Source organism: Chanodichthys erythropterus, chromosome 13, assembly GCF_024489055.1.
Source record: "Chanodichthys erythropterus isolate Z2021 chromosome 13, ASM2448905v1, whole genome shotgun sequence".
In the NCBI taxonomy this organism is placed as follows: Eukaryota; Metazoa; Chordata; class Actinopteri; order Cypriniformes; family Xenocyprididae; genus Chanodichthys; species Chanodichthys erythropterus.
In genome coordinates, this window is record NC_090233.1 from 27,131,558 (window position 1) to 27,157,810 (window position 26,253).

At 35.8% G+C, this 26,253-nt stretch overlaps 1 protein-coding gene across 1 annotated transcript in view; it reads left to right on the plus strand.

The window, feature by feature from the left end:
- The first annotated feature begins 8,926 nt into the window (after positions 1 to 8,926).
- Positions 8,927 to 26,253, plus strand: part of si:dkeyp-72a4.1 (uncharacterized protein LOC100148058 homolog) — a 47,196-nt gene continuing 29,869 nt past the window's right edge. Inside the window, 2 exon segments of the mRNA XM_067408203.1 lie at positions 8,927 to 9,011; positions 25,912 to 26,033. Of these exon segments, the coding sequence (XP_067264304.1) occupies positions 8,927 to 9,011; positions 25,912 to 26,033 (207 nt within the window).

Consider the following 26,253-nt stretch of genomic DNA (forward strand, 5'->3'; position numbering starts at 1 on the left):
GCGGAACTTTTATTATGACACAGTCGCCGGCACCGCTTCCGCTTTTCCGGTATTGAGTATGAGGTAACACAGCTCTGTTTATCATATTAGATACATTTGAGTGTGTTGAAAATTATGTTATAACGTGCATTCGCTCAGCGGCTGCTGTGAGACACTTGTTGCACACTGCAGTAAGCTAGATCGATATTAGAATATATTAAATGCTGGATGGCTTGTGTTGATAAATGGCATGCATTTAATTTTAAAATGTATTATGGAGAAAGAAGACTAATCATGTTGAGCTATATAACAACAATTAGTTTTTTGTCTATAAATATATCAAAACAGTTGTTCCCTTGTCTATTAAAACGTGTATATTAAAGCGTCTTTGGTGATTCCATGGTTTCTACAAAATAAAACCGGAAACCGAGGGTAACGCGAGTATGACGCAACTGACAGGCGACTCCTCACATGTCCCGGAGCCTTGGTTAAAATTGCAATTTTCTCACAATTTACAAATAGTTGGAAACAGTTAGGATATTGTAAGTACACAAGTGAACAAAATATATAACACTAGCCTAGTGGTTTTTGGATATTTTACTGCAAAAATATTACATATTGCACCTTTTAAGTTTGTTCATGTTGCTCATTGATTTGCAGTATGTGTACATCAATGTACAGTAATGTAATTATTGATTCCCAAATGCATTTTGCGCTTTATCACAGCATGCTAAAAATCAATTTAAAAAGGTAAGTTAGAATGTTTTGTCCTTGTGTTTAGCTCCCAGTGGTGCTTTTAGGCTTTTCACACTCAACTAAACAAAAATCACAAAAGTCACAACATTAAGAATGTCTGTAAGGTTTAAGTGTTTAAGTATATTCCCCTACGCACCTGACTTAAGTTAACCAGTTAAATATTAAAAGAGCTTCTAAAAAGGCCCAATTTAATTGTCTGGTCTTTGTTTAACAGAGACATTTTTTTTAATCTACACAAAATAATATTTTGTCCAGTTGGTTTAGCAGTCAAGAGCAGATCTGAGTCTTTCTGTTCCCTCACAAGGGAACGTGGTCAAATTTTCACTGTGTGTAGCTGAATAGGAAATTTTGTTTTGTTGAATGGGTTTATGTTCACACTGTTGGCAACACAATAGAAGTGCAGATGTGAGGAAGTGCTATTGTGTGTTGGGATTTGCTGAGATCCAGTCATAATGAAGTCACTAATCTGACTACTCATCTAACCAACCTAGTAACCTGCAAAGGCGTGTTAATTTTATATTATTATATTATTTATATTATTATCTTGTTATATATATTATTTGTCAAACCATTTATCAAAGACAACATCATTTACAGCACCTATGCTCAAACATATGCTGACAGAGAGTTCCTACAGTATACAAGGCCACTCCTTTTTTATACGTACATGCCTTTAGAATCAACATTACCATCTTTTAGTACTTACCAAACACACAGTCCCCCGGATGCTAATGTTGATCCATCTGAAATGTGAGGCTCAGTTATATGTCTCAGCAGAAGGGCATTGCATAAATATCTTGTAGATAATCTAATTTAACTTCATTATTTACCAGCAGTGTAAGCAGTAAAATGATTCAATCATTGAGGGTGTTCTATAAACATGTGAATAAGAAGCAGATTGTGCAGGGAAAAAGGATGGCTATGAAAACACTACTTTGAATACAAAGCTCTGCCAGATATAAATATATTTGCTCTGAGGTGGAAGACACTGATTTATTACTTCAGCAGTGTAACACTTGCTGTAAAACTAATCAGCCTTAAACCTATTTTCTGATTTAACTCAAATGAAAGTCTAAGAAACACTGAAACTCTTTAAAAAGTGTTTACATTATTCTATACCTTATGTACATGAATGTTCCTGTGGCTCTGTTGGTTTAGGTTTAGGAAGTGGAAACAAGAAGAAGCTTTCGCATAAAAGAATATGCAGATTGTTAAAACAGAAGGGAGAATCTGCAGAGACTAATAATGACTGATGACTCCAAATGACAATCCAAGTGGCAAGCTGCTTGTTTAGAGGCCGGTTTCTCAAAGGAAAATTGGACAGGATGTTCCCAACAGTTGTATTGATGAACAGGGAACGAATGGAAAAGGACCAGGCCGGGCACTGTGCTTGCCATCACCATCTCTGTCAACATCGCCACCGAGGCCTGTAGACAGTAATCCAGCGCCAGTGATTAGTTCTTGTTCAATGCATTCATTTCCATGCAACAGCAAAATGAAGCATGAAAACCTTTTGTGATCATGGATAATAACCCATTAAATTAAGAACAGTTATTTGGACACTAAAAAATGCTGAGTTAAAAACAATCCAAGTTGGGTTGAAAATGTTTTAACCCAGCAGTTTTATTTAAACCAACTATTGTTTGAAAATTACTATATGGCTGGCTTAAAATGAACCCAAAATAGATTGGGAATTAAAAATCAGACACGGGCAACAATAATAATCAAAAGCTGAACATAAGCAACTGAACATGCTGTTTAATTTTTATTCATTAAACTTATTAATACATGTTCATTTATTAAACATACTAATAAATGATTTCCAACATGTTTTGGATTAATTTTAAGCGAGAAATACAGTTATTTTTAACAATAGTTGAGCTAAATAAAACTACCCAGAAGGTTGGGCAAACATTTAAACTCAACTGCTTGGATTGTCTATTTTCAACCCAACTTGCCCACATAAAATAATACTATAGTAATTGAACCATACTATAGTAAAGTACTTGAATAAATGTGTTATGGTAATTCTATAGTTGCTGTGGTAATATAACAACTGTAGTAATATAAACAAATTACTTTACCCAATACTGTACTAAGTTTTCTACAAAGGGTATATTACACTACATTACACTACAGTTTACTGTAGTAAAAACTAAAGTATACTACAGTATTTACAGTTCATCAGTTCAATATAGTTAATACTACAGTATGCTGTAGCATTCATTAACAAAGTGTTGTAAATACTATATATATATATATATATATATATAATATATACAGCATACAATTTACTATAGTATGGTTCAAAAACACTAGTATTTACTATATAAATTACTATAGTGTTTTTTCCATGTGGGTGGGTTGTTTTTGACCCAGCATTTTTTTAGAGTGTACAACGGACAGTTTTTCACAATGGACTTTGTATCACATATCTAAATATATTTTCATGTGGCACTCACATCCTAAAAATAGTGGCAAAATATCTCAGTACTGACTGATATTGTCATACTTAGGATAAACGCAAGACATAATGCCAAAAGCAACATTATCATTCAATCTGGATCCTGTTGTTGGCATGTTGCATTTAGATGCATTGTATTTTTAAAGCTTGCATTTTTATGGGCTGAAATTCAACATGGTCGTATATTTAAGCTGTGGATATTTCAATTAAAAATATTTCACACACATTTTCATTATTAAAAATTCAATAATGTATATTCACCTTTCAGATTTCACTTCCAAAATATTCATTCTGTTTAAAAATACAACCTATAAAATTCGACTAGCAATTTCAGTCCATTTTATTTCACTTTACAAATTCAGTGGTTCAAATTCGGCAGAAAATTCAACATTTCACATCAGGGAACTGCAGGAAAAGCAGTAGAGTGCCGATGCATGATCTCCATCTGCTGTTAGTCTTCTTCACCAGCAGGTGCCGCTAGCGGCTGTTTACGAAGACCATTAGAAACGGGTCATTCATTCATAAAAACGGATTTACAGAAATAGAGCAAGCAGTAAGTGAATGTGTAATATCAGGGCCAGTATAAATGCAGAAAAGCTGATAAAGACACACAAGCTGCATTTATGTTTAATTCAGTGTCTTTACGGTTACTTTCCCTGTGTAGGCTACAACTTTCTCTACAGTGAACGAGATTATAAGGTTATTGCCCGATGCTGGTGTACAGATCAAACGTTAAATCTGAAATAGACATATATTTCTTTCTGTTGTTTAGTTTCCTTAACTTTATATTGTGCACTGTGTTGTAATACTCGGGTTTCCCTCATACATCATAGGATTCCCCTGCCGTCAGGACATATAAAACCCTTAAAGGAACACTCCACTTTTTTTGAAAATAGGCTCATTTTCCAACTCCCCTAGAGTTAAACAGTTGAGTTTTACCGTTTTCGAATCCATTCAGCCGATCTCCGGTTCTGGCGGTACCACTTTTAGCATAGCTTAGCATAGTTCATTGAATCTGATTAGACCGTTAGCATCGCGCTTAAAAATGACCAAAGAGTTTTGATATTTTTCCTATTTAAAACTTGACTCTTCTGTAGTTAAATCGTGTACTAAGACCGACAAAAAATGAAAAGTTGCGATTTTCTAGGCTGATATGGTTAGGAACTATACTCTCATTCAGGCGTAATAATCAAGGAACTTTGCTGCCGTTCCATGGCTGCAGCAGTGCAATGATATTACGCAGCGTCTCTCACAAACGTCTCCATGGTTGCAAGGCACGTTCCCTGTGCAAGCAGGGGCTCACAGGCGCTGCTTAATATCATTGCACTGCTGCAGCCATGGAACGGCAGCAAAGTTCCTTGATTATTTCGCCTGAATGAGAGTATAGTTCCTAGCCATATCAGCCTAGAAAATCACAACTTTTTATTTTCTGTCGGTCTTAGTACACGATTTAACTACAGAAGAGTCAAGTTTTAAATAGGAAAAATATCAAAACTCTTTGGTCATTTTTAAGCGCGATGCTAACAGTCTAATCAGATTCAATGAACTATGCTAAGCTATGCTAAAAGTGCTACCGCCAGAACCGGAGATCGGCTGAATGGATTCGAAAACGGTAAAACTCAACTGTTCAACTCTAGGGGAGTTGGAAAATGAGCCTATTTTCAAAAAAAGTGGAGTGTTCCTTTAACACAGCTTAATGGACTCGTACAGTGATATAAAAGATCAAACTCGCACCTCATTTGTGAAGTACGTTATACTATATAGGCTCCAAAAAAGCAGATACTGGCATAAAGTTAGTTTTTGACGTTGAACATTGGATATTCGCATTGTCTCTAAAGTTACGACATTCGGTATTCACGTTTCTACCTTCTACCAAACTCTTGTAGACACTCATGCACATATACATAATCAAACACACCTCACTCAAAGTACATGCATATATACTATTTCTCTCTTCTTTTTTTTGACGTTCATCACACATTTCGTTCTACTTTGTTCATTTTTTATTTTACCTGATCATATATTATCCTGCTTATACAATTTTTACATTGTGTTGCCAAAGCTTTTATATGAGCAGAAAAAATAAGTAGAACTAATTGTGTGATGAATGTGTAAAAAAAAAAAAAAAAAAAAAAAAAGTATATGTGTATGTTCTTTGAGTTGTGTGTGTTTGAAAGTGTGTGTGTGTGTGTGTGTGAGAGAGAGAGTAGGGTGTATCACTGTTAGACCTGAAACCTAGATGAACACGTTAGAGTTGGTTGTGTGACTGTAAATCATTCTCGTCACATGCTATTGAGATTTAAATTATGGCTTTTTTTTTTTGTATGATCCCATACAGTCGTGAAATACATAGCAATATTTACATATTACTTGACACTTTATTTGGAAACACTTTACAATAAGGTTTATAATGTATTAACTAACATGAATTATCAATGAGCACTACATTTGTTTCTGTATTTGGTAATCTTTGTTAATGTTAATAAAAATACAGCAGTTCATTGTTCATGTTAGTTCACAGTGCATTAACTAATGCAACTCTCGATTTTAATAATGTATTAGTAAATGCTGGAATTAACATTAAAAAAGATTAATAAGTGCTGTAGAAGTGCATTTCATTGTTAGTTCATATTAACTAGTTAATGTGAAGTGTTACCTTTCATTTTAATAAACATCAAAAAATCTAAAAGGTTTGCATCATACCTGACACCTAGATGATCACTTTACAGTTGGTTTTGTGACTGTAAGTCATTCTCTTTAAATGTTATTGAAGGTAGAATCGTGAATACAGGATGTCGTAATTTTAGAGACAGTCCCTAAATTTGTGAATATCAAACTTTCAGAGTCAAAAACAAACTTTACACCAGTATCTGCTTTCTTGGAGCCTATATAGTATAACTTACTTCACAAATGAGGTTCGTGTTTGGTCTTTTATATCTCTGTACGAGTCCATTAAGCTGTGTTAAGGGTTTTATATGTCCTGACGGCAGGGGAATCCTATGATGTATGAGGGAAACCCTAGTATTATGACACAGCACTGTGATATAAAGATAAGGAAACTAAACAACAGAAAGAAATATATGTCTACCTCAGATTTAACGTTTGATCTGTACACCAGCATCGGGCAATAACCTTATAATCTCGTTCATTGGAGAAAAAGTTGTAGCCTACACAGGGAAAGTAAGTTAACCGTAAAGATACATAAATGTAGCTTGTGTGTCTTTATCAGCTTTTCTGCATTTATACTGGCCCTAATAATCATTACTCAATTCACTTACCGCTTACTCTATTTCTGTAAATCCGTTTTTATGAATGAATGTTGATTTACTAGCCGTTGCTCTGGTCTTAAACAGCCGCTAGCGGCACCTACTGGTGAAGAAGACTAACAGCAGATGGAGATCATGCATCGGCACTCTACTGCTTTTCCTGCAGTTCCCGGATGTGAAATGTTGAATTTTCTGCCGAATTTGAACCACTGAATTTGTGGAAGCGAATTTGTAAAGCAAAATAAAATGGACTGAATATTGCTAGTTGAATTTTATAGGCTTTATAGAATGAATATTTTGGAAGTGAAAGTGTGTGTGAAATATTTTTAATTTAAATATTCACAGCTTAAATATATGACCATGTTGAATTTCAGCCCATAAAAATGCAAGCCTAATGCTGCGTTCACACCGAATGCATCTGGGGTGTCAAATTCGTGTCAGATGCGTCTAGTTGGACGCTTGAACAATTTGAAGTCAGACGCTTCAGACGCACATCAAATTCGCTCTATTCGCTCGTCTAAAAAAAGTGTGGAGGGGCTTCCATCTCTTTCTGCACAGATCCTCTGAATAAACATCATTGTCAGAAACCAGAAGCGGCAATTTAACTCGGTTATGCCGGGCGGCTTTTGCTAGCTAGCAGCTGGGCTAGTATCAACGGCTTAAATCATGCAAAGCGTTTTACAACTAACCAGATCGTCCGATTTCTTCGCTTATCCTCTTCAGGGCAAGGTCCTTTTTATTCCTTTCTCGATAAAAATATGATGGCACATCATAGAGCTCAGGGTGGCCACAAACAGCGACTATTATCTTTGTTCTAGTCTCCACCGCTGATCACGTCCCTGATTGGTTAACGCGCCGTGAATTTTCACCAAAGTTCAGATTTTTCAACTCGGGCGTCAGACCCTCAATTCGCGCGTCAGACGCGTCAGGAGTGTGAACGCTCAATTCGCGCCACGCCATTCACACGTCAACGGCCGATTCGCGTTGCGCTAGACGCTTGATTCGCGCCGCAGGACAACTAGACGCGCGTTTAGATTGACTTAACATGTAAATCAGACGCCCCAGACGCGTTCGGTGTGAACGCAGCAATATTACAAATACAATGCGTCTAAATGCAAGCACAGCTAATGTAATGCATATTTTTTTTCAATTAGTGCAATTCAACAAGCATTTTATTTCAACAACATTTGGCATTAATTTACTTCCATACACCTGTGGTTTCAGAGAAATTCACTACAACAAATTTCTGAGGGAAAAAAAAAAGAATTGCAGGGTCCCGGGAGATTCATGCGGCAACGATTCCCCTTGATGTCATTGGAGGCGGTGACTATCAATCATTTCACGCAGTGGTTTGGGGCGGAGCTAAAGAGGAAGCTAACTCCACGCGCTTCTTTAAACGTTCCTGCCTTCAGTGCCTTGTAACATGCTTGTAATCAGGTAAAATTCTCGTTCATTTCAAACTGCCCACATATAAACAGTTGCTCACTTACCTGCGATTAAAATGTGAAGCTCCTGCCGGTGGCATATCTCACGTTTTTTCATAAAGTCCTTAGAATTAAGTTTATTCAGTTTTCTCAATACTCCGCTAATAACTACAGTCACTGGAACACACATACACACCTCACTGGATAAACAAGAAAAAAACGGTAATTTTGTTAAATGTTGTAATTTAGAAGTAACACGTTTTAAATTCACCGTTTCGACGCTATGTCTCATATTTTGATATATGGTTGCATTAATTATATCTTTGGTTGCATTACTTATATCTTTGTACACTGTAGCCAACACCTAAACGGTTAAAATTAATATGATTGTTGTTAATCTACCCCGATGTATCAGCAATTAAAATAAAAAACATAGACATTTTAAGTTATCTGCATGTACTAATTGCGGTTGTTCAATGTATTAATTACATTTATTTTAAATTATTATAGTGTCCCTCATAACATCCCTATTTAATTCTTAATATTTTAATTAAAATGGTAAACAAATAGGAAATGACATAGTTCGTATAACGTAACCAACATACCATATGACTAACATCTCAAAATATAAGTGCATGTGTGTATTAGTCACTCTTAACAACTGTGTCAAATGTACATTCACAGTTCCATTGATTCTGCTGAACAGCTAAAGCATTATTTCTTGAAAACATTTTGTGGATGTTAGATCAGACTAAAAATGAAAATCTGCTGCTTCAGACGATACAAGTTTTGTCATTTAACATTGATGTGCATCATGATCTCAGATGAAATTACAAATCCGATCAGCCTGCATGAATTGTTTTCTCTCTTCCACTCTTCCCCCCACCTTCTCTCTCCCTCCCTCTTTCTCTCTCTTTCTGAAGCACACACACGCTGCAGCTGAGAGGACTTGGAGCGTCGGACAGTAGCAGATAGAGGGATGCACGCCTCTCTCAGTAGATTATCCTCGCGCTTATTGGTTCAGATTACCAACCACAATGACACAAAGGAGAAGAAACACAATGGAGAGCCCTTTATTCTATTCATCTCACAGCCAACATCATGGATGGGTTCAAGTCTCAGGTAGGACTGTCCCATAAGAGGGGTGGTGAGGCAGTGCATACAGTGAGAACAAGAGGAGAAAATCTGCAATACTTTTGCTAAGCAGTACACAATTTTATCACATACTTGTACTTTTTTGGGGGGGGGGGTTGATTGATTAAAAAATGATTTGATTAAAAAATGCACAAAGGGAATCTACACTGAAACAGGCAAGTTAGGTGAGTGTGTGTTTCATGACAAACCTCAGTCAGATAAAATAGCTGTCTTCTACATTAGAGAAATGAGCTTGGATCTGGATGAAACTCTGCCATGGTAACACAGTCATTTATTGTATTTTAAGCAGCCGTATTAATTGAGGCACGGTTCTACTTGTTGATGTGCTTTTTGTGCAAATCTGCCATCAAGATCATCTAAGAATCGTAGTTCAAAGAATTCTGAAGATTTATCTCAGAGGAATTTTTTTATATAAGCCAGAGAAAACATCTGCCCAGTAAGTCCTTGTAGGAAAGTAACTTGCTAGTTGTTTTGATTAATACTGAGCCATGTCAAAATACTTCCACTTCAGAATGAGGCTGTTGGGTTGGAGAAAAATATTCATAGTTGTTGCAGCTGAGTTGTTTGTGTGTTTTTTTTCTTTGTATCTTGTACAGTGAGTATACATGGACCTATTCCTTTTTTTTCTCCATTCACAGAGAGATCTTTCCTCTTTCAGCTCTATGTTATTTACAATTGGTGGGTATTTCCCATCCAGACAGGCACTCTGACACACAGTCATCTGCTGTGAATGATCACAATGACAAAAAAGTCATGTGATTGTGTAGTAACACCGGCTCATGATTTACACGTTGTGCTTAAAAAAAGTTATCAGAAGATTTATGTTTTAATTAGCGACCCTACTCTATAGGTTTGATTGATACCATGAAAATAGACATTTATGAGAAATTATTATATTTGCACAGTAAATTCTGTAATTAACATGATTTTGTTGTTGTGGCGAATTCTTGTGGTAGATGCCATCATGTATTAAAATAGTCACACCTATTTTTTCATTTAAAAGCAGAAGATGCAGGCCGTTGAAATGAACTGTTAACTTGAGCACCATGTTTTTTGAATGATGTAATGCACGACAGCAAGCGAAGTGCAGCAATGTACATTATAATGTTGTGATGCCACTTTTAGCATTTAAAACTATTTTAACTGATTTTAATCAATTTTGGCCTTTAGTGTTTTATTTTACATTTATTTTAATTTTGACCATACCAATCTAGTTCTTTGTGAATGTGGCTGGTAGACAATATTATTTTGAAGAATTCCATGCTCTTTCTTTCTTTTATGTTATTCCGTATGCATCAACTATTCAGACTTCAAATCATTAGTAATCCTTCATTACCCAGTCCTGCTTTACTAGATCCCATTGGTTTTTTCAAACGGCAGCACATGAAAGTGAGCATATGTGTGTGCTGTGCCAGGATGTGTTTTATTTGTGTTTTTCTTGTGCATGCTCCATCTAGAGTGTGTCTGTTCATGTTGTTGTTGTGATGTGTGTGTGTTTGTGTTTGATTGTGTATGCTCTATCTAGAGAGTGTCTGTTTGTGTTGTTGTTGTTGTTGTGGTGTGTGTGTGTGTGTGTGTGTGTGTGTGTGTGCGTGCTTGTGCAGTCTCAGTTACAGTTTAAGAGCCTGGGGACTCAGTCACACACGGCCTCTCTTTAATACCCTGCTAATTGATTTGTCCTCTGGAAAATGTCAGTGGGTGTGAATTGAGCTCTCATGCTCCCCCCGGGCCTCTTCAGGTTCTTCCCTAAAGCAGCCTTCCCTTCTCTTTAAACTAAATGACCCATCATAAATATCCTATCATTCCGTTCTTCGCTCAGGTGAACATGCTCATGAATTCCACTTCTGGTTAAATGTCACTGCCTCCAAAGATTAAAGACAGGGGTTGTAATTCCAAAGCAGGCATCCTTTCTTTCTGCAACAGGAAGAGATTCTTCACTATTACTGAGCGCTCATATTGTAAGCTCAGATTAAACCTGACCGCAGATGAGGGATTATTGTCTATGTATGGCCATATTACAAAACATCCAATTTTTTAAGTCTTAAGTTAAAGGAATAGTTCACCAAAAAATGGAAATACTTTCATCATTTGCTCACCCTTGTGTCTTTTCTTTCTATCTTCTGTAGAACAAAAGATTTGAAGAATATTGGTGAAATTACCATTGACTTCCATTGTATGGACATAAAACATTTCTTAAAAATATCTTTTATGTACAGTAAATTAAACTATCGCTTTAAGATCTGAGAAGTTACTTGTTTTAAAATTAGATCCTAACCGAAATCACCATGGTTACTATAACCAGATAAAATAAGATTTTGGGTGTGTAAATATTCCCATCCTCTCTATTTTCCCATACTCCCTATTCTGAGTTTCAGTTTTTACCCTCAGGATCTCAGTTAAGATTTCCCTCTGTTAGGAGAAACAGGTACAAACATTCATTTATTCCTACATCTATTTGTCTGTTAAATTCAACCATGTGGGGAGTAGGTGGAAGTAGGTAGTTGTTTGGGCCTGTTGTTGTCTTGTTGTTTTTTTTTTTTTTTTTTGTAATTTTTTAACTGTAATTTTTTATGTATTTTAAATAATCTTTTCTGTGTGCTGGTCTTGCTGTAAAATCAATTCCCTTTAGGGGACATAAATAAAGAAAGAAAGAAAAAGAAAGAAAAGAAAGAAAGAATTGGAGATGTCCCTCACGCAGCCAGTCAGGCTTTACCGGCCACTTGCTGCAAACATGTAAATTGAATTAAGTATTAGAGATTAGCTGTGTACTTTGAACCATGATTTATAATCAAATTTGTAACTTTCACTTATGTCATTTGGAAGAGGACATCGATGTTTAAACGTAGGATCATCAATCAAATGTGTAGCAACTGAGATATTAGACACACATGGGTGATTATTACTCCAGTTGATTACTAGAGTCTTGTTGTTCAAGGACGTGTGTGTGTGTTTGCTTGCTTCGGTGTGCATGTATCTGAAGTATTATTGATCCATAATTCATAATCGTGCTGTTGAACTTGTGTCCTGGAAAAGTGTGTGTTTGTGTGTGCGCTCGTAATTGCATAATAAATAACCGTTCCTTCTATCAGACATCTATTCCCACGTATGCATGCAAACATTTGCTGTTCTGACAACACTACAGCAAACACTACAGCACATTTACTCATTAAGTTGTCAGGATGTGAATTAAAGCTCTATGTAAGTGCATACACCTTGATGATTGCATACCTTCATCACAGTAAAGGGCAATGACTTCAAGCTGCAATCCATAACAGCTGTAACTTACAGGTTATTTGACACTCAGCAACATCTTAGATGCATTGACTTCATTCATGTATGTTGATTTTGAATTAATAAGATACAATATAGAATATGTAGTACGCATGTGAAAAATGTAATGCAAATTTGATAGCACACTCAAATTCCAACCTGATCTTGCACCTTTATACTGTATATGCAAAATAGTCTAAGGGGCTAGGGGCAGGTTCACACAGAATGCGTTTTTTCATTCCAATGCGCTACTTTTCCATAGTTTTTCTATGTAAAGGTGCTAGACGGATGTGTATGACCATTGCATTCGCGTCATGACACGGCATTCTAAAAACACAGAGCTCAAGTTAAAATAAGTTCAACTTTTAAAAAGCGCGTCTCGAGACCTTGCGTTTTTCAAAGCAAAAATGTGTTCTGTGTGAACGTGCCCTTAGTCAGTTTTCACAGTTTTTACAGGGTTAGTTTACCAAAAAATTACATTTCTGTCATTAATTGCATGTCGTTCTAAACCCGCAAGACCTTTGTTCATCTTCAGAACACAAATTAAGATATTTTTGATGAAATCCGAAAGGTATTTTATCTCCCATTGATAGCAACAAAATGATCACATTCAAGGTCCAAAGAAGTAGTAAAAACATCATTAAAATAGTCCATGTGACTACAGTGGTTCAACCTTAATGTTATGAAGCGACGAGAATACTTTTTGTGTGCAAAAACAAAACAACATCATGAGCAGCACATCGCATGAGTGTGATGCTGATGCAGGAGTCAGCTAATACAGAGTCGGCATTCGGATGTAAATATTGAAGTGCTGCACTGCGTTCACTGCGCCAACTGCATAGGAGCATCACGTAATGCTACTTTTACCTCAGAAAAGCCATTCAATGTCAATAAACTTGTTAATCAGCTAGAAAAATAACTATAGAGAGGAACATTTTGCTAAATATATGCACTATATTACGTATTTAATATACTTAACCTGTTGTCTACATGATGAGAAACAATGGAAAGAGTTAAAAATAAAACAGGAGTTAAAAATTCAACACTGCCTATATTTTGCATGTGAAGAGATGCCTTTCACCAAATTTATTACTATCAGATATTACTAATTAAGAAAAATAGAATGGATGTGTGCAAGACATATGACAACATTTATAGGATGCTGGAGGAGGCCAAACTACACCCCAAGTGTTGCTGATATAATTATGATCCGTGACCATGACTCTGTTCAGATTCTGTGTGAAGAACAGTTCTTTGTGACTGGATGTAGTTCTCAAGTTGGAAAAGGCATTCAGTTCCCACTTTAAGTGAACCTCAGTTCCCAGGACATTCACAAGATAGATGAAAACACATGGCAGGATGACAGAAATTAAAGGTGCCGTAGAACATCTTTTTAAAAGATGTAATATAAGTTAAAGGTGTCCCTTGAATGTGTCTGTGAAGTTTCAGCTCAAAATACCCCATAGATTTTTTTTTTTATACATTTTTTTAACTGCCTATTTTGGGGCATCCTTAAATATGAGCCGTTTTAGGCTGCGGCCCCTTTAAATGCTCACGCTCCCTGCCCACGGAGCTCACGCTTGCCTTTAACAGCATAAACAAAGTTCACACAGCTAATATAACCCTCAAAATTGTTCTTTACAAAGTGTTCGTCATGCAGCATGTCTAATCGCGTAAGTATGGTATTTATTTGGATGTCTACATTGATTCTGAATGAGTTTGATTGTGCTTCGTGGCTAACTGCTAATGCTACACTGTTGGAGAGATTTATAAAGAATGAAGTTGTGTTTATGAATTATACAGACTGCAAGTGTTTAAAAAATGAAAATAACGACAGTCTTGTCTCCGTGAATACAGTAAGAAACGATGGTAACTTTAACCACATTTAACAGTACATTAGCAACATGCTAACGAAACATTTAGAAAGACAATTTACAAATATCACTAAAAATACCATGATATCATGGATCATGTCAGTTATTATCGCTTCATCTGCCTTTTTTCGCTATTGTTCTTGCTTGCTTACCTAGTCTGATGATTCAGCTGTGCACAGATCCAGACGTTCTGCCCTTGTCTAATGCTTGAACATGGGCTGGCATATGCAAATATTGGGGGCGTACACCCCGACTGTTACGTAACAGTAGGTGTTATGTTGAGATTGCCTGTTCATCTGAGGTCTTTTAAACAAATGATATTTATATAAGGAGGAAACAATGGTGTTTGAGACTCACTGTACTGTATGTCATTTCCATGTACTGAACTCTTGTTATTTGACTATGCCAAGATAAATTCAACTTTTAATTCTAGGGCACCTTTAAATGTAAAAAAATAAAACAAATAATCACGTTTATTCCTATATGTGGCACTTTAAAAATAATTTGGCGCCTGTTTCTTTTCTTTCTTCTTTTTATTGAATTTATTTATTTTGATGGATATACTCTGTAATTCAGTATACTCAGATATACAGTGGTGCTCTGGTCCTGGATTACCCCCAGCACTTCACATTTTTTATATCTGTTTGACACACTGCATTACAAGATGGAATAAATCTGTCCTTCCTTCCGTTTCTTCACAACTTTACTAAATGGAGCCATAGGGTGCACACCCAATTTGTTTGATACACAAGCAAATTATTACACTTTACCTTATACTGATGTAGGGGGTTAGAAAATGATAGTATTTTTCATTTATTTGGTTGAACTGCTCCTCTTGCTTTATTTACCATCACGTCTCTTTCACTTTGAACTTGCCATATTGCGTAACCTGGCTTCAGAACTAATCCTGTACTTAGACCTTTAAGCCACCAAATCTTAACAAATCTTTGAAACGTCTCCAAAAATTGTGACAGCATTTGTATTCATGTACATATATATTTCCATTGCTGCATTTGGCATACGCTTTTATCCAAAGCAACATACATTGTATTCAATGTGTACATTTGATCAGTTCATGCACTCTCTGGGAATAGAGCATCATTCTTTCCATTTCTCATGTCACCATTTATTATTTGTTACTATAGTAAAGTGAGATGTGTCTCTCTGAGATGTTTATAACACTTGAGCACAGCTATCAATGGAAGAGTAATATCCCGTCTGCTTTGATCCTCACATATAACCTATGGTGATGGGGAGCTACACACATTCTCCTTCTTATTTCGCAGAGCTGTCAGAGAAGAAGTCTTGATCAATGCAGTGTGCCACGGTTGTCACACACTCTGCAAAGACAAAGTAGAGGCAAGCGCACTTGTGCTCATTTATACACAGACCGTAGCAGCTGCTGTATGTCTTAAACATCATGGTCACACTAAAGGGACAGCATCTTAATTTAAATCTTGGATAATCAAAGCAGGCAAGAGAGTGAGCGGTATGAGAAAGAAAGAAATAGAGAGAGGAGTAGGATGCCATGAAAGTCATGAGGAATCGATCTTGTCATGTTGTTAGTTCACTGTGAAATGAGTGAGGCAGGAACGCACATTTCTTTCAAATATCATGCATGTCTTTCACTTTTAGCAGACATAAACTGACATTTCCAATAGATTGAAGCCACATAGAATGTTTAATTTTTCTTCAGAGCTGCTGCACAAATACTGACCATTGTTGCGCGCTGCTTGAATAATGCAGATGTTTGCCGTTTGGGTTGTGTAGGTTTAGTCAGATGTTTTGTTTTTATTGTGACTTGATAAATAGAAAGGCTAGGGAGGTTTTTTGAAAAGAACAATTATATGGTATTAACTGCCATAGTTGATAAATATAGTCATCATCACACCTGTCATGTCATTATTGTTAGCCAGAACTATTGTGTAATTTTGGCCTCAATTCAAGTACATCAGAGAACAAAAGCAATTTTAATGTTAAGCTATAATTGTGATTTTATTTAGGCTTTGTGTTAGAATTTGTATAATTAAGGTAAATGGCTTTCACTAAATTGTCAATGCAGTCTAAAATAAAAACAGGCATATTTTTAGAGAACAATACAGATGGGAAAAACTTAAAGGATTAGTTCACTTTCAAATAAAAATTTCCTGATAATTTACTCACCCCCATGTCATCCAAGATGTTCATGTCCTTCTTTCTTCAGTCAAAAATAAATTAAGGTTTTTGATGAAAACATTCCAGGATTATTCTCCCTATAGTGGACTTCAGTGGCCTCCAAACAGTTGAAGGTCAAAATTACAGTTTCAGTGCAGCTTCAAAGGGCTTTAAACAATACCAGATGAGGAATAAGGGTCTAATCTAGCTAAATGATTGGTCATTTTAGAAAAAAATGTAGATGTATATGCTTTATATAAACAAATGAAACAAAGTGGTTCTGCCAAAACTGCACTTTCGTACTCTTCAAAAAGTTTACGCTGTATGTTTTATTTTATGTAGGTTTTAAAATTTTATTTGAAAGTGAACTAATCCTTTAAAACAAATTAATTGGTGACCACAATTTCAACCATTACACTATGTAACTTTTGGCCTTCTAGCAGATTACACTTAGAAATAAGAGTGTTGAACTGCCTTCTCCTGTATCCTATTCTTCTGTATTCCAGAATGGCAGCACAGCTGAAATGTTAGACAGGGTAAGACAAAAAAGTTTTTTATTTATTTTTTTATTTTGAAGAAATATTAAAGAAACTAAATTAAAGTAAAATATCAGAAATATCATTACACTGCAATGAAGGTAGTATGTGTTTGTGCACAATTTTACCTTTTTTTTTTTTTTTTTTTTTAATCAATTTAAATTATTTTTTTTCCCGTCAATTTCTTTTGATATTGCACCTTAGACTTCATTTGTATTAAAAATTACAACTTGATTTGGTGTGCAGAACTGGAATACACAACAAAAGTACTATTTAATTTTTATTTTGCCATGCTAACCGTGGGTAAGCTGCAATTGGGGAAAAAGGTCAACACCCAAAAGAAGCACAGGATCCCATGGGTGCAATTTATTGTTGGCATTGTAGCTGTCTTGGCATAAGCATGTTGTGATTTTTAATTGTGAAAAATCGCATATTTGGTTTTGTATAGCAGAATGTTAAATCTTGGACTATAGATGTGTGTTTGTGAGAGGCTGTGCATGCTTGTTAGTTTATATCTGAAGAATGAGCATCAGTGCTGAGATGAGCGCACACACAGAAAAAATGTCTGTGCGACTGATTGGCTAAAAGAGGAGACCAATGGCGATTCTCTAGAGGCAGAGATTGTATAGCTTGCACGGATCTCAGGGACAGATTTAATGAACGTGGGCTAGCAGTTTCAAATACACACGCGCTAATATTTCCATGTCTCACAATTGCTTGGCCAGGATTCTCACAGATTCACTCTGTATCTTTCATAATGTGCCTGCTCTTCTTCTTTTTGTCCTGTGAGGTTGCTTTGCACTCTTTTTTTTTTTTTTTTTTTAAGGACTGAAAGGTTCAGATACACTCTCAAACACAGCAAGCCTCTAACAGATTCATGTAAAGAATAGATGGATTTATGGAAAAACATCCTCCATTTTCTCTATGCAATTAATTTTACTTTCAACGCTCGCTGCCACCTGAGATCTGTAATGCGAAATATACAAGTGATGAACGTAATTTGTGTTGACCAGTGCTTGACTGCTTTTCTATAAAACAAAAAGGCAGAGAGACCAAGAGAATTTGTGAAATTGAAATTACCAGTGAGCAAAAGTCTGCCTCAGCTGACTGTAAATAGTCTTCAGAAAGCACAGAGCACAAACGCACGCATGCTCTCGTACACATGGTAACGGCATGTTCTCTCACACACTCTTTGCATATGCTGCTCACGCTCTGAAGGACTAACTACAGAAACTGGCAATGAGCAGGCAAGAGAACACGTTCGGCGATTTCCTCTCAGGTAATCACCTCTGAGCGCACATTCAGTCTGATTTTCTCCTCTTTTTTTCTCCTTCTTTGCTGGCTCACCTCGTCTTGTCTGTAGCGGACTATTGTTTCATGGAACTGGCTTATCTTTACAGGCTTATTTTTGTTGATGCAACAAAATAATTTTGTATTGATGCAAGACACAGTTTCTTCTCAATGTTGTGGCTGCAGATTTTCAACAGGTGTGTGTTTTCATCGTTGTATTCAAATATATAATGCTGACTGCTGAATATTCACTGTAAAAATGTTTAATTTTTATAGAAAAAAACATGGTATAGTAAAAACCTGTTAATTGGTTAACTGTAAGTTACCCTATTGTTTACAATGGAAAAACTGTAAAGGGATTACATATATAATTTTACTGTAAACTTCTGTCAAATTTGTTTTTGTTTTTGCAAGTAAAAACTAATATCATATAATTTACGGTGAAAAACAGTAAAAGGACATTTCCTGAAGTCCCTGCAAAAGTAGTTTTGTCGTTTATTCTTTTTTTGTCAGTAATGTTCATCAGGTGTTTTGTGTTACGTTTTCTATTATTTAGTGAATGTTTATTGCATTATTTTAGTTTGTGTGTTACCCTGATGTGTTTTGTGTTTGTGTTTATGGCCCTCTTCACAGTCTGTATGAGTATTGGCCCTGTTTTTGTACTGGCCGCTAACAATGAACGTCATGATTCAATGATTCATCATTTGGCTTGTTATTTTAGCACCTTTTATAATGGCTGTTATCAGTACATTTTATTATATATTATGATATATTACATATTTTAAATTATATGAATTATACAGTATATGTTGTAAAATATACAAGCACCAATATGCCATCTTGTAATACATAAAATATTATCACCATATTTTATAGGGAATTTCATTTTGGTGGTTTTTACTGTAGTTTAACAGGATGTAGTTTAAGTGGTGGTGTTTGCGCTGACATAGAATAAGCAAGAAACATTAGATTAGTTCCTCTACTGATTGATTGGACAGCAGAAAAACCTATGATGTTAAAAAAAATAATAACTGGGAAATATATGCATGTGAAGCATCTGAAAGTATGAATGAGAGACAGCGAGCTGATGTCTTCTTAAGGAAACATGCATTATGAATATCAGTAATAATGGACATTGTACAGTGGGACTGTATGCACACATGAAATTTTGGTCCACGCACGTTCTGTAGACAAATATCCCTGATCTTTGGAGCCTGAAATACAGTAGAGCAGAACACATGCAGACCTGAGCAGCTGGAGGAAGAGAGAGTGAGAGACAAAACAGATCAGCTGCTGTATTACTCTCTGACCTACTTAGAAAAATTTCATCATAGATTTCTTTCCAAGCTTTTGTTTAGTAATTGGTTACATACAGTCATATAATGAAGTGTTTAATCTATGGCTCTCTTGTGCACAAGGTTAACTTGCACTGTAGTAAAATGGAAAGAGTCCATATAGGCTGCTGTAGGACTTACTGGATATGCAGTTTTGGTGTGAGTGATGTTCATTTTCATAATTTTGATTAAAAAAAAAAAAAATCAAATGAACATTTGTGTTAAGAATATTTCTAGTGATAATCTCTCTTGAATAGAAACTAAAGGACACGTTTTGTCCTTTAGTTTCTGAGTAATCAGTGCTTTGCCTCTCTGTTTGTCTGTATGTCTGTGTATAGAAAAGGATGGTGTTTTAATTCAGTGTGTGTGTGTTTTTTTTCTAAGGATTTCCTGTCTTTCATGCAGTAACACATGATTTAGAGCTTAGGGTTGTTGTTCAATCCCCTACACTGTGTTATCAGACTTGGTTTTGTTATTAGGTTAAGGAACATTTGCAGGCAAATACAAACTTGATTTGTTTGTTCTATTCATTCTTAACCTAATGAAGGAAGGATCATATTTATTCACATTGTCTGTACCAGATCTAATTATGCTCTCCTACAATCACAAACACTAATTCTTCAGCTGCTTCATAGAATTCTCATTAAATCTCTGAGTTGGCATAACAACAGTGTTTCTGTTCTGATTTGGTGTATTTTTTGTTTGTTGAAGACTGAATAACAGTTCAGACTGAATCAGACACATAATTGATATAATCTGCATTACATCAAGACATATTAAGAAAAACATAGCAGTCTTAAAGGGGACATATTATGCCCTTTTTCAAAGTCTTAATTTTGTTTTTGGGGTCTACTAAAATAGGTTTTCATGGCTGGATGTTCAAAAAACACCTTATTTTCCACATATTTTACATTGTAGCAGTACCTCTCTTCCAAGTCTGTCAGTGATGCTCTGTTTAGTGCCGGTCTCACTCTCTATGAAGCCCCTACTTCTGAAAAGTCTGCTCTGATTGGTCATCTGGATCAGTGTGTTATGAATAGTCAACTTCTTCCAGCGTGTTTCGGAAGTGTTACGCCCCTTACCATAACTGTGAGATTGCTGACACAACTTAACCAGGGCTGCGTTCAGCCCCGACAAAACGTTGCAAAATGTTTTTTAAATGGAAACAATGGTGCATTGAACACCCTGTTCTGATGACGCAAGAATTGCAACTATGGCAGCTGAGAAGGCCATTCTTTGTGTTATTTTTGAAAAATTTTCGGAGCCTGATGAAGTCTGTATAAATTTAATGCAACAAAATACGCTCGATCTTACAGTCACTGCCCTTGCCGTCCAGAATAAAAGAGAACATCCCAATCGAGTGAAGGGATTTGTAGAAACCTCTAATTATTGTGATCCAACATTTGCCTCGCATTTCAGGATGAAAAAAGAAACATTTCAGGTGAAGGATAATCTGCTTCTTACCTCTGAGATTGTGTTATGATCTATATGACCTATTTTTATTGTGAGTATTAGGCTTATCATTATTGGTGATCAAACCCGTTGCACAGAAACTGCTTATTGATCTGAATGACTCCCTTTGAAGTGACTTTTTGCTTTGTGGCTTTGCAGACCTTTTTCATGCTCAAACAGTCTTACAGTATATTTGCCTGATGTTTCAGAGCACAAGCAATTCTGGGTTTGATTCTGAGGAAACAATGTTTGACAGGCTTGTTGGATTTTACAGGTTTTCACTCTTTTTTTTCCTTTTTTTTCTTGTTCTCTTTGAGGTAAATTGGCAATTACTTGTGTTTGTCCAAGTGCAGCCTGCAATACAAAAGTTCCAGTGCTAGTCTCTTTGAATGCACTTTTCTACTTTTCTTAATGATCTTTTTTTTTTTTTTTTTTTTTTCCCGGTAGCATAAGTATTTTATTAGTAGGATAACTGATGCATGGTGCTGAACTGGTAGTGTGTGAGAGTTATTGGGTGCATTTCCCAAGGGGGTAGTACAGGAAAAATGTTTGTTTTCTTTGTTAAACATAAACTTCAGTATCTTTTTTATTAAATGAAAAATATATATTTGTGTAAACTTTGTGTGTGTAAGTGTGTGAATGAGACATGTATTGTCTTGTGGATGGTTATGCTTGTTGAGATTCTATAAAAATAGTGCTTTGGTAAAAGTACCAAATGGATTTAATTTACTGTATGAATTCAGTAGCAGTTAGATCTTTCTCAGGGAAACTTTCTCTGTGTATGTTCTCAGAAGTATTCAAATGCAAATAAGCTCAGGTGCCTTATTAAATGGAGAGGAATCTACTTAGTGAGTCTGTTTTTCTCCCACAGATTGTTTTTAATTTAAAAGTGCATCATTGTAATGGACACCTTTAATAAAATTAATAATAATTCTAAATGATATCCATATATATAATATGAGTTAAAAGGAATACATTTCTTATTTGGTTTTGATGAAGGGGAATTAAAACCTTACTGTTGGACCACAGAGACTGGCAAGTTACAGCCAATGAGGAAGAGAGACTTGAAATAATTATTTTTTTTTCTTTCTGTCTGTCTCTTGTGTCATTTGTGTGTTTCGCTCCCTTTCTCCTCCCCTCCCTTGTGTGCATGTTATTGCTCTGATAAGAGCTTCACTTTGGCAGTGGCATAAAGTAATCTCCTTTTTGATGTGACCACATCGCAAATGGATTTAGCAGATTAAAAGGAAAAGGCAATAATTCTAAATTTATTAATGGCTTCTAACAGCGCCGCTATAAATGATTTGATAAAATCACAGCAGTGGTCATTTTGAAGTGCTTATTTAGAGAAGCAGAAAACTGGCTGCTAAGATAAAGAGACCAATTGCCTTCCCTATAATAGTGTGAAGCCGTAAGCCATTAAATGACACTTTAAAGTAACTGAAAATAAGACCAGGCACTAATTTCTTGACAGGAGAAGGAATGGAGCAGCATATCATGTTTATTCGCACACCTTGTGCACCGGGTCACTGCTCAGTTTGAGCAACAACATCCTGTCAAAAATCAAGGACCTGATATACTGAGGGGTTACAGGAGCTGAAATGCTGTCTTTTTTATTAATCTATAGACATAACTTTTTGCTGATTTTGCTTATTTCTTTGGAAACATTAGCCATGTTCCATCTGCCTACATAGACAACGTTATATATATAGGTTATTTATTTATTTATTCATTATTGAATCCCGGTGGTGCTTGCTTGCTTTTTTGGAATAGTTGGTTGTTAGTTTATTTAAAATATAAGTTAAATATATTTAACAGTTTATTATAAATTTTCCAAATTTACTTTTACACTCCCATGCATCTTTAGTATTATTTTATTTTATTTATTTTATTTTTGGCTAAGCGCAGAATGTGCTTTTTTTATTGCTAGCTAGACAATAAAAGAAAACTGAGTGAGTGAGACAATAAAACATAGAGTGAGTGAATGAGTGAATACATTTTTTTAAAAGGTGTACATCTGATATTACTCTAATGGTGGGTAAAAAAATGTGTCAATTGAATACAAAGAAATGTCCAGATAATATTTAGTTTAATTTAATAATGTATTTGCTTGTCTGTAGTTGTCTACAGTTTTGGCAGTCCAAGAATGCATTGCACTGCTGCCTATCTAGAGCGCATAAATTCAGTCACTTATAAGGTTCCAATTTGGTTCTTGTAGTCTATATAAAGTAAAGTTATATGAAAGTAGTTGTCAGGTGCTTTTGGCACAAAATATGGCAGTCTTGTTTCCAGATAGTGGTTTGTTTTTCTTGTAGGTACTTTGAGGAGAACAGATTGGCCACTTCAAATCTATCTTGGGAGAAAAGTCACTGCTTCTAGCAATTTGTAACTAGCCATATGCTCCTTTTCTAAAGCATTGTGTGTGGGTTTGTGTGCATGATAGACTTGTAATGGTTGTCTTAAATGTTCAAATCTCTGAGCTGTGTGTGTTTGTGTGTGTGTCCCTTTGAGGGGGTTATTAAGTGTAATGCTCATTATCTAGCAAGCGTTGATTGTGCACAGTGTCCGGCATTCAAAGTGCAGCTGCAATGCTAATTGCATCTGCACAATCACATTGAATTAAAAGATAAGACTTCTCTTTTTTGTCATAAGATTACAGGATGCCCTGGCCTTGTACTTGAACTGTTCTGTATGATTGCATGTGCAAGAGTTGGATGTCGTCAAATTAATCTAAAGCGAGATTTATCTTTGTGTTGCATGTTTCCACTGAACTATAATGAAATCAAGTCAAAAGATCATGTGATGTCTTTCATTGACAGACATGGATTTCTGAATTCAATTTCTGTGTTCTCTAATCTCTCTCTTTCTTACTGCATCTTTGAATTTTCTGGACAGGGTTCTCATTTCTTTTTCCTTCAAATAGTATTGCAATTAACAAAGAAATGCTAGAAAATTACACTTTAGTGTTGGGGAAATTGATTATTGTGCTCTCCAAACCCCATGAATTGTGTGTTTCTGGCCACCTGCATCTTCATACATCAAGAACACAGAGATTGGGGCTATTTTCATCAGAATAAGGTTGAATAGGTTCTTTGAGTGAAAATTATTCATCAACCAAAATTAACACTGGTATAAAGTCAATGGCACAGTAATTTTTATTTTTTTTCTTATTTAAAGGGTGTGTTAGAAATATGCACCAATAGGCGGGTGCACAATGCACATACAATAAAAGTGTCTACAGTATATTCCGCCATGTAAATAGCAATCCGCCATGCTGCAAGCGCACCTGGCTTTTAAATGATTCATTAAGAGACTAGACACAACCCTTTTGGACGCCGACCATTTTTTTTCTATTGTTAATCTAGCAAAAGTGGATTTGGACAAGTGCACCTGCACCATGCATTTCAGACCATGCACTTAGATCATTAAAATAGGGCCCTAAAGTAGTGTTGTCAAAAGTATAGACTTTGATACCAAGTCGGTACTGAAATTTTAGAAATGTGACGCTTTGAGCACTGTTGAGTGAATTCAAAAACATCTCTGATTGGCCATTGTGTTCACATGCTCAACATGTCTGTGATTGGCTACAATGAGCAACGCACGGGAGCGTTTGAAAGGACATGGAAATGTTTGAATTTGAAAGCGTTTTGAAAGGGGTAAGCACTTGGTGACAACAGCGCTCAAAGCGTCACATTTTTTACATTTTTGTATTTGTACTTCCAAAGACGGTACTTTTGACAACAATACACTAAAGACAGGAGTAATGATGCTGAAAAATCAGCATTGCCATCACACGAATAAATTACGTTTTAAAATATATAAATTGAAACCAGTTAAATTGTAAAAAATTTAATTTTTGATTAAATAAATGCAGCTTTGGTGAGAATAAAAAAAAAATTTACCAACCCCAAACTTTTAAATGGTAGTGTATGTCTTATTAATGTTAGATATTAAAGATTTCTCTATTCTCTGAGATATTACCTCACGCATAAGTCATGTTACTTTTACTTCCTGAGCCCTGAACCTGTGCTCAACACTGAATGGAAGCTGCTCCCATTGAGCCATTTGAGGGTTTAATGTGTCATTTTTTGTCCATTTGTTTGTGTGTAAAAGTTGGTGTTATTGGCTACATAGTGTGTTTTGACCTTTTCAAGATTGGAGCAGAAAATGAAAGATAAAACATCTCATATTAATTCACTGCTACACACACTGATTAAAATAGTATTTAACAATACATTAATCTGTAATGTTTTAGAGCTACTGAGCTGTGAGAGCACCCATGGACAGTTTCCAATCGTAAAGCACAGCAAGTGTAACAGCTAGTTTCCAATCGTAAAGCACAGCAAGTGTAACAGCTAAACTTCAACTCATTAATTATTTGGCTGTAAAAGGCCTTTTACCTCCATTCAACTTGAGAAATGGAGGTTCACTGTGAATGTGAATGAGAACAGAGTCCAGCAGGCTTGTTCAATGTTCTGAGACAAGATGAGATTGTTAAGGTTCCATGCGGCACGTCATTGTCTCCATATGAGATGTATGCAAAAAAGAAACACTATGACAGTGTGGTAATTCACTTTACTTACATTCTCTGTATCAAACTTAAATTAACATGCCAATATTTCTTGCTCACTTGGTGAAATATTTGGTTATCTTGTTTTCAGAAGAGATGACGAGCAGGGGGCTCATTACCATATAAATGTGTTCTGGGTGCTCTTGTTGCATTTGGAAAACGTGTCTGCTACAGGTTCAGGAGCTGTTTGCTTTGCAGATCTTTCAGAATGTAGTTTGACCTTTGTAAATAGCAGAGGAGTTAACTAAAAGGCACAGGTCAATCTGTAAATACATGAATCAAAAAAGGAATCGCATAAATTCCTTCACCACACATGTCTCTTCTGATTTTCCAGGTGCTTTTTTATCTTTATCATTCCGTTTTTCTGGTCTTCCTTCTTTCTGTCAGATATGAGGGGTCCTCCAGGCCACTGGATGTCATATGGTCACCCGTGTGCTGAACATGCTGTGTGGAACCCCAAATTCTGTGTGGTCACCGACTATCAAATGCTGCTGCTGGACAAGGAGGAGGTATTATACTCACAAACACAGAGAGGGCTTTTTCTCATTTTTTACATATGCCCTTACAATTGTTAGAATTATGGAATTTCCTTGGAATTATGGAATTTACATACATTACAGGTAATCTGATGAAGTGGACAGTGCTAAATACAGGTGGAAACAGGGTTTAAAACATTTTGCCATTGGATCACTGAAACCACATTTGCATCTGTTAAATATTTTGCAATAA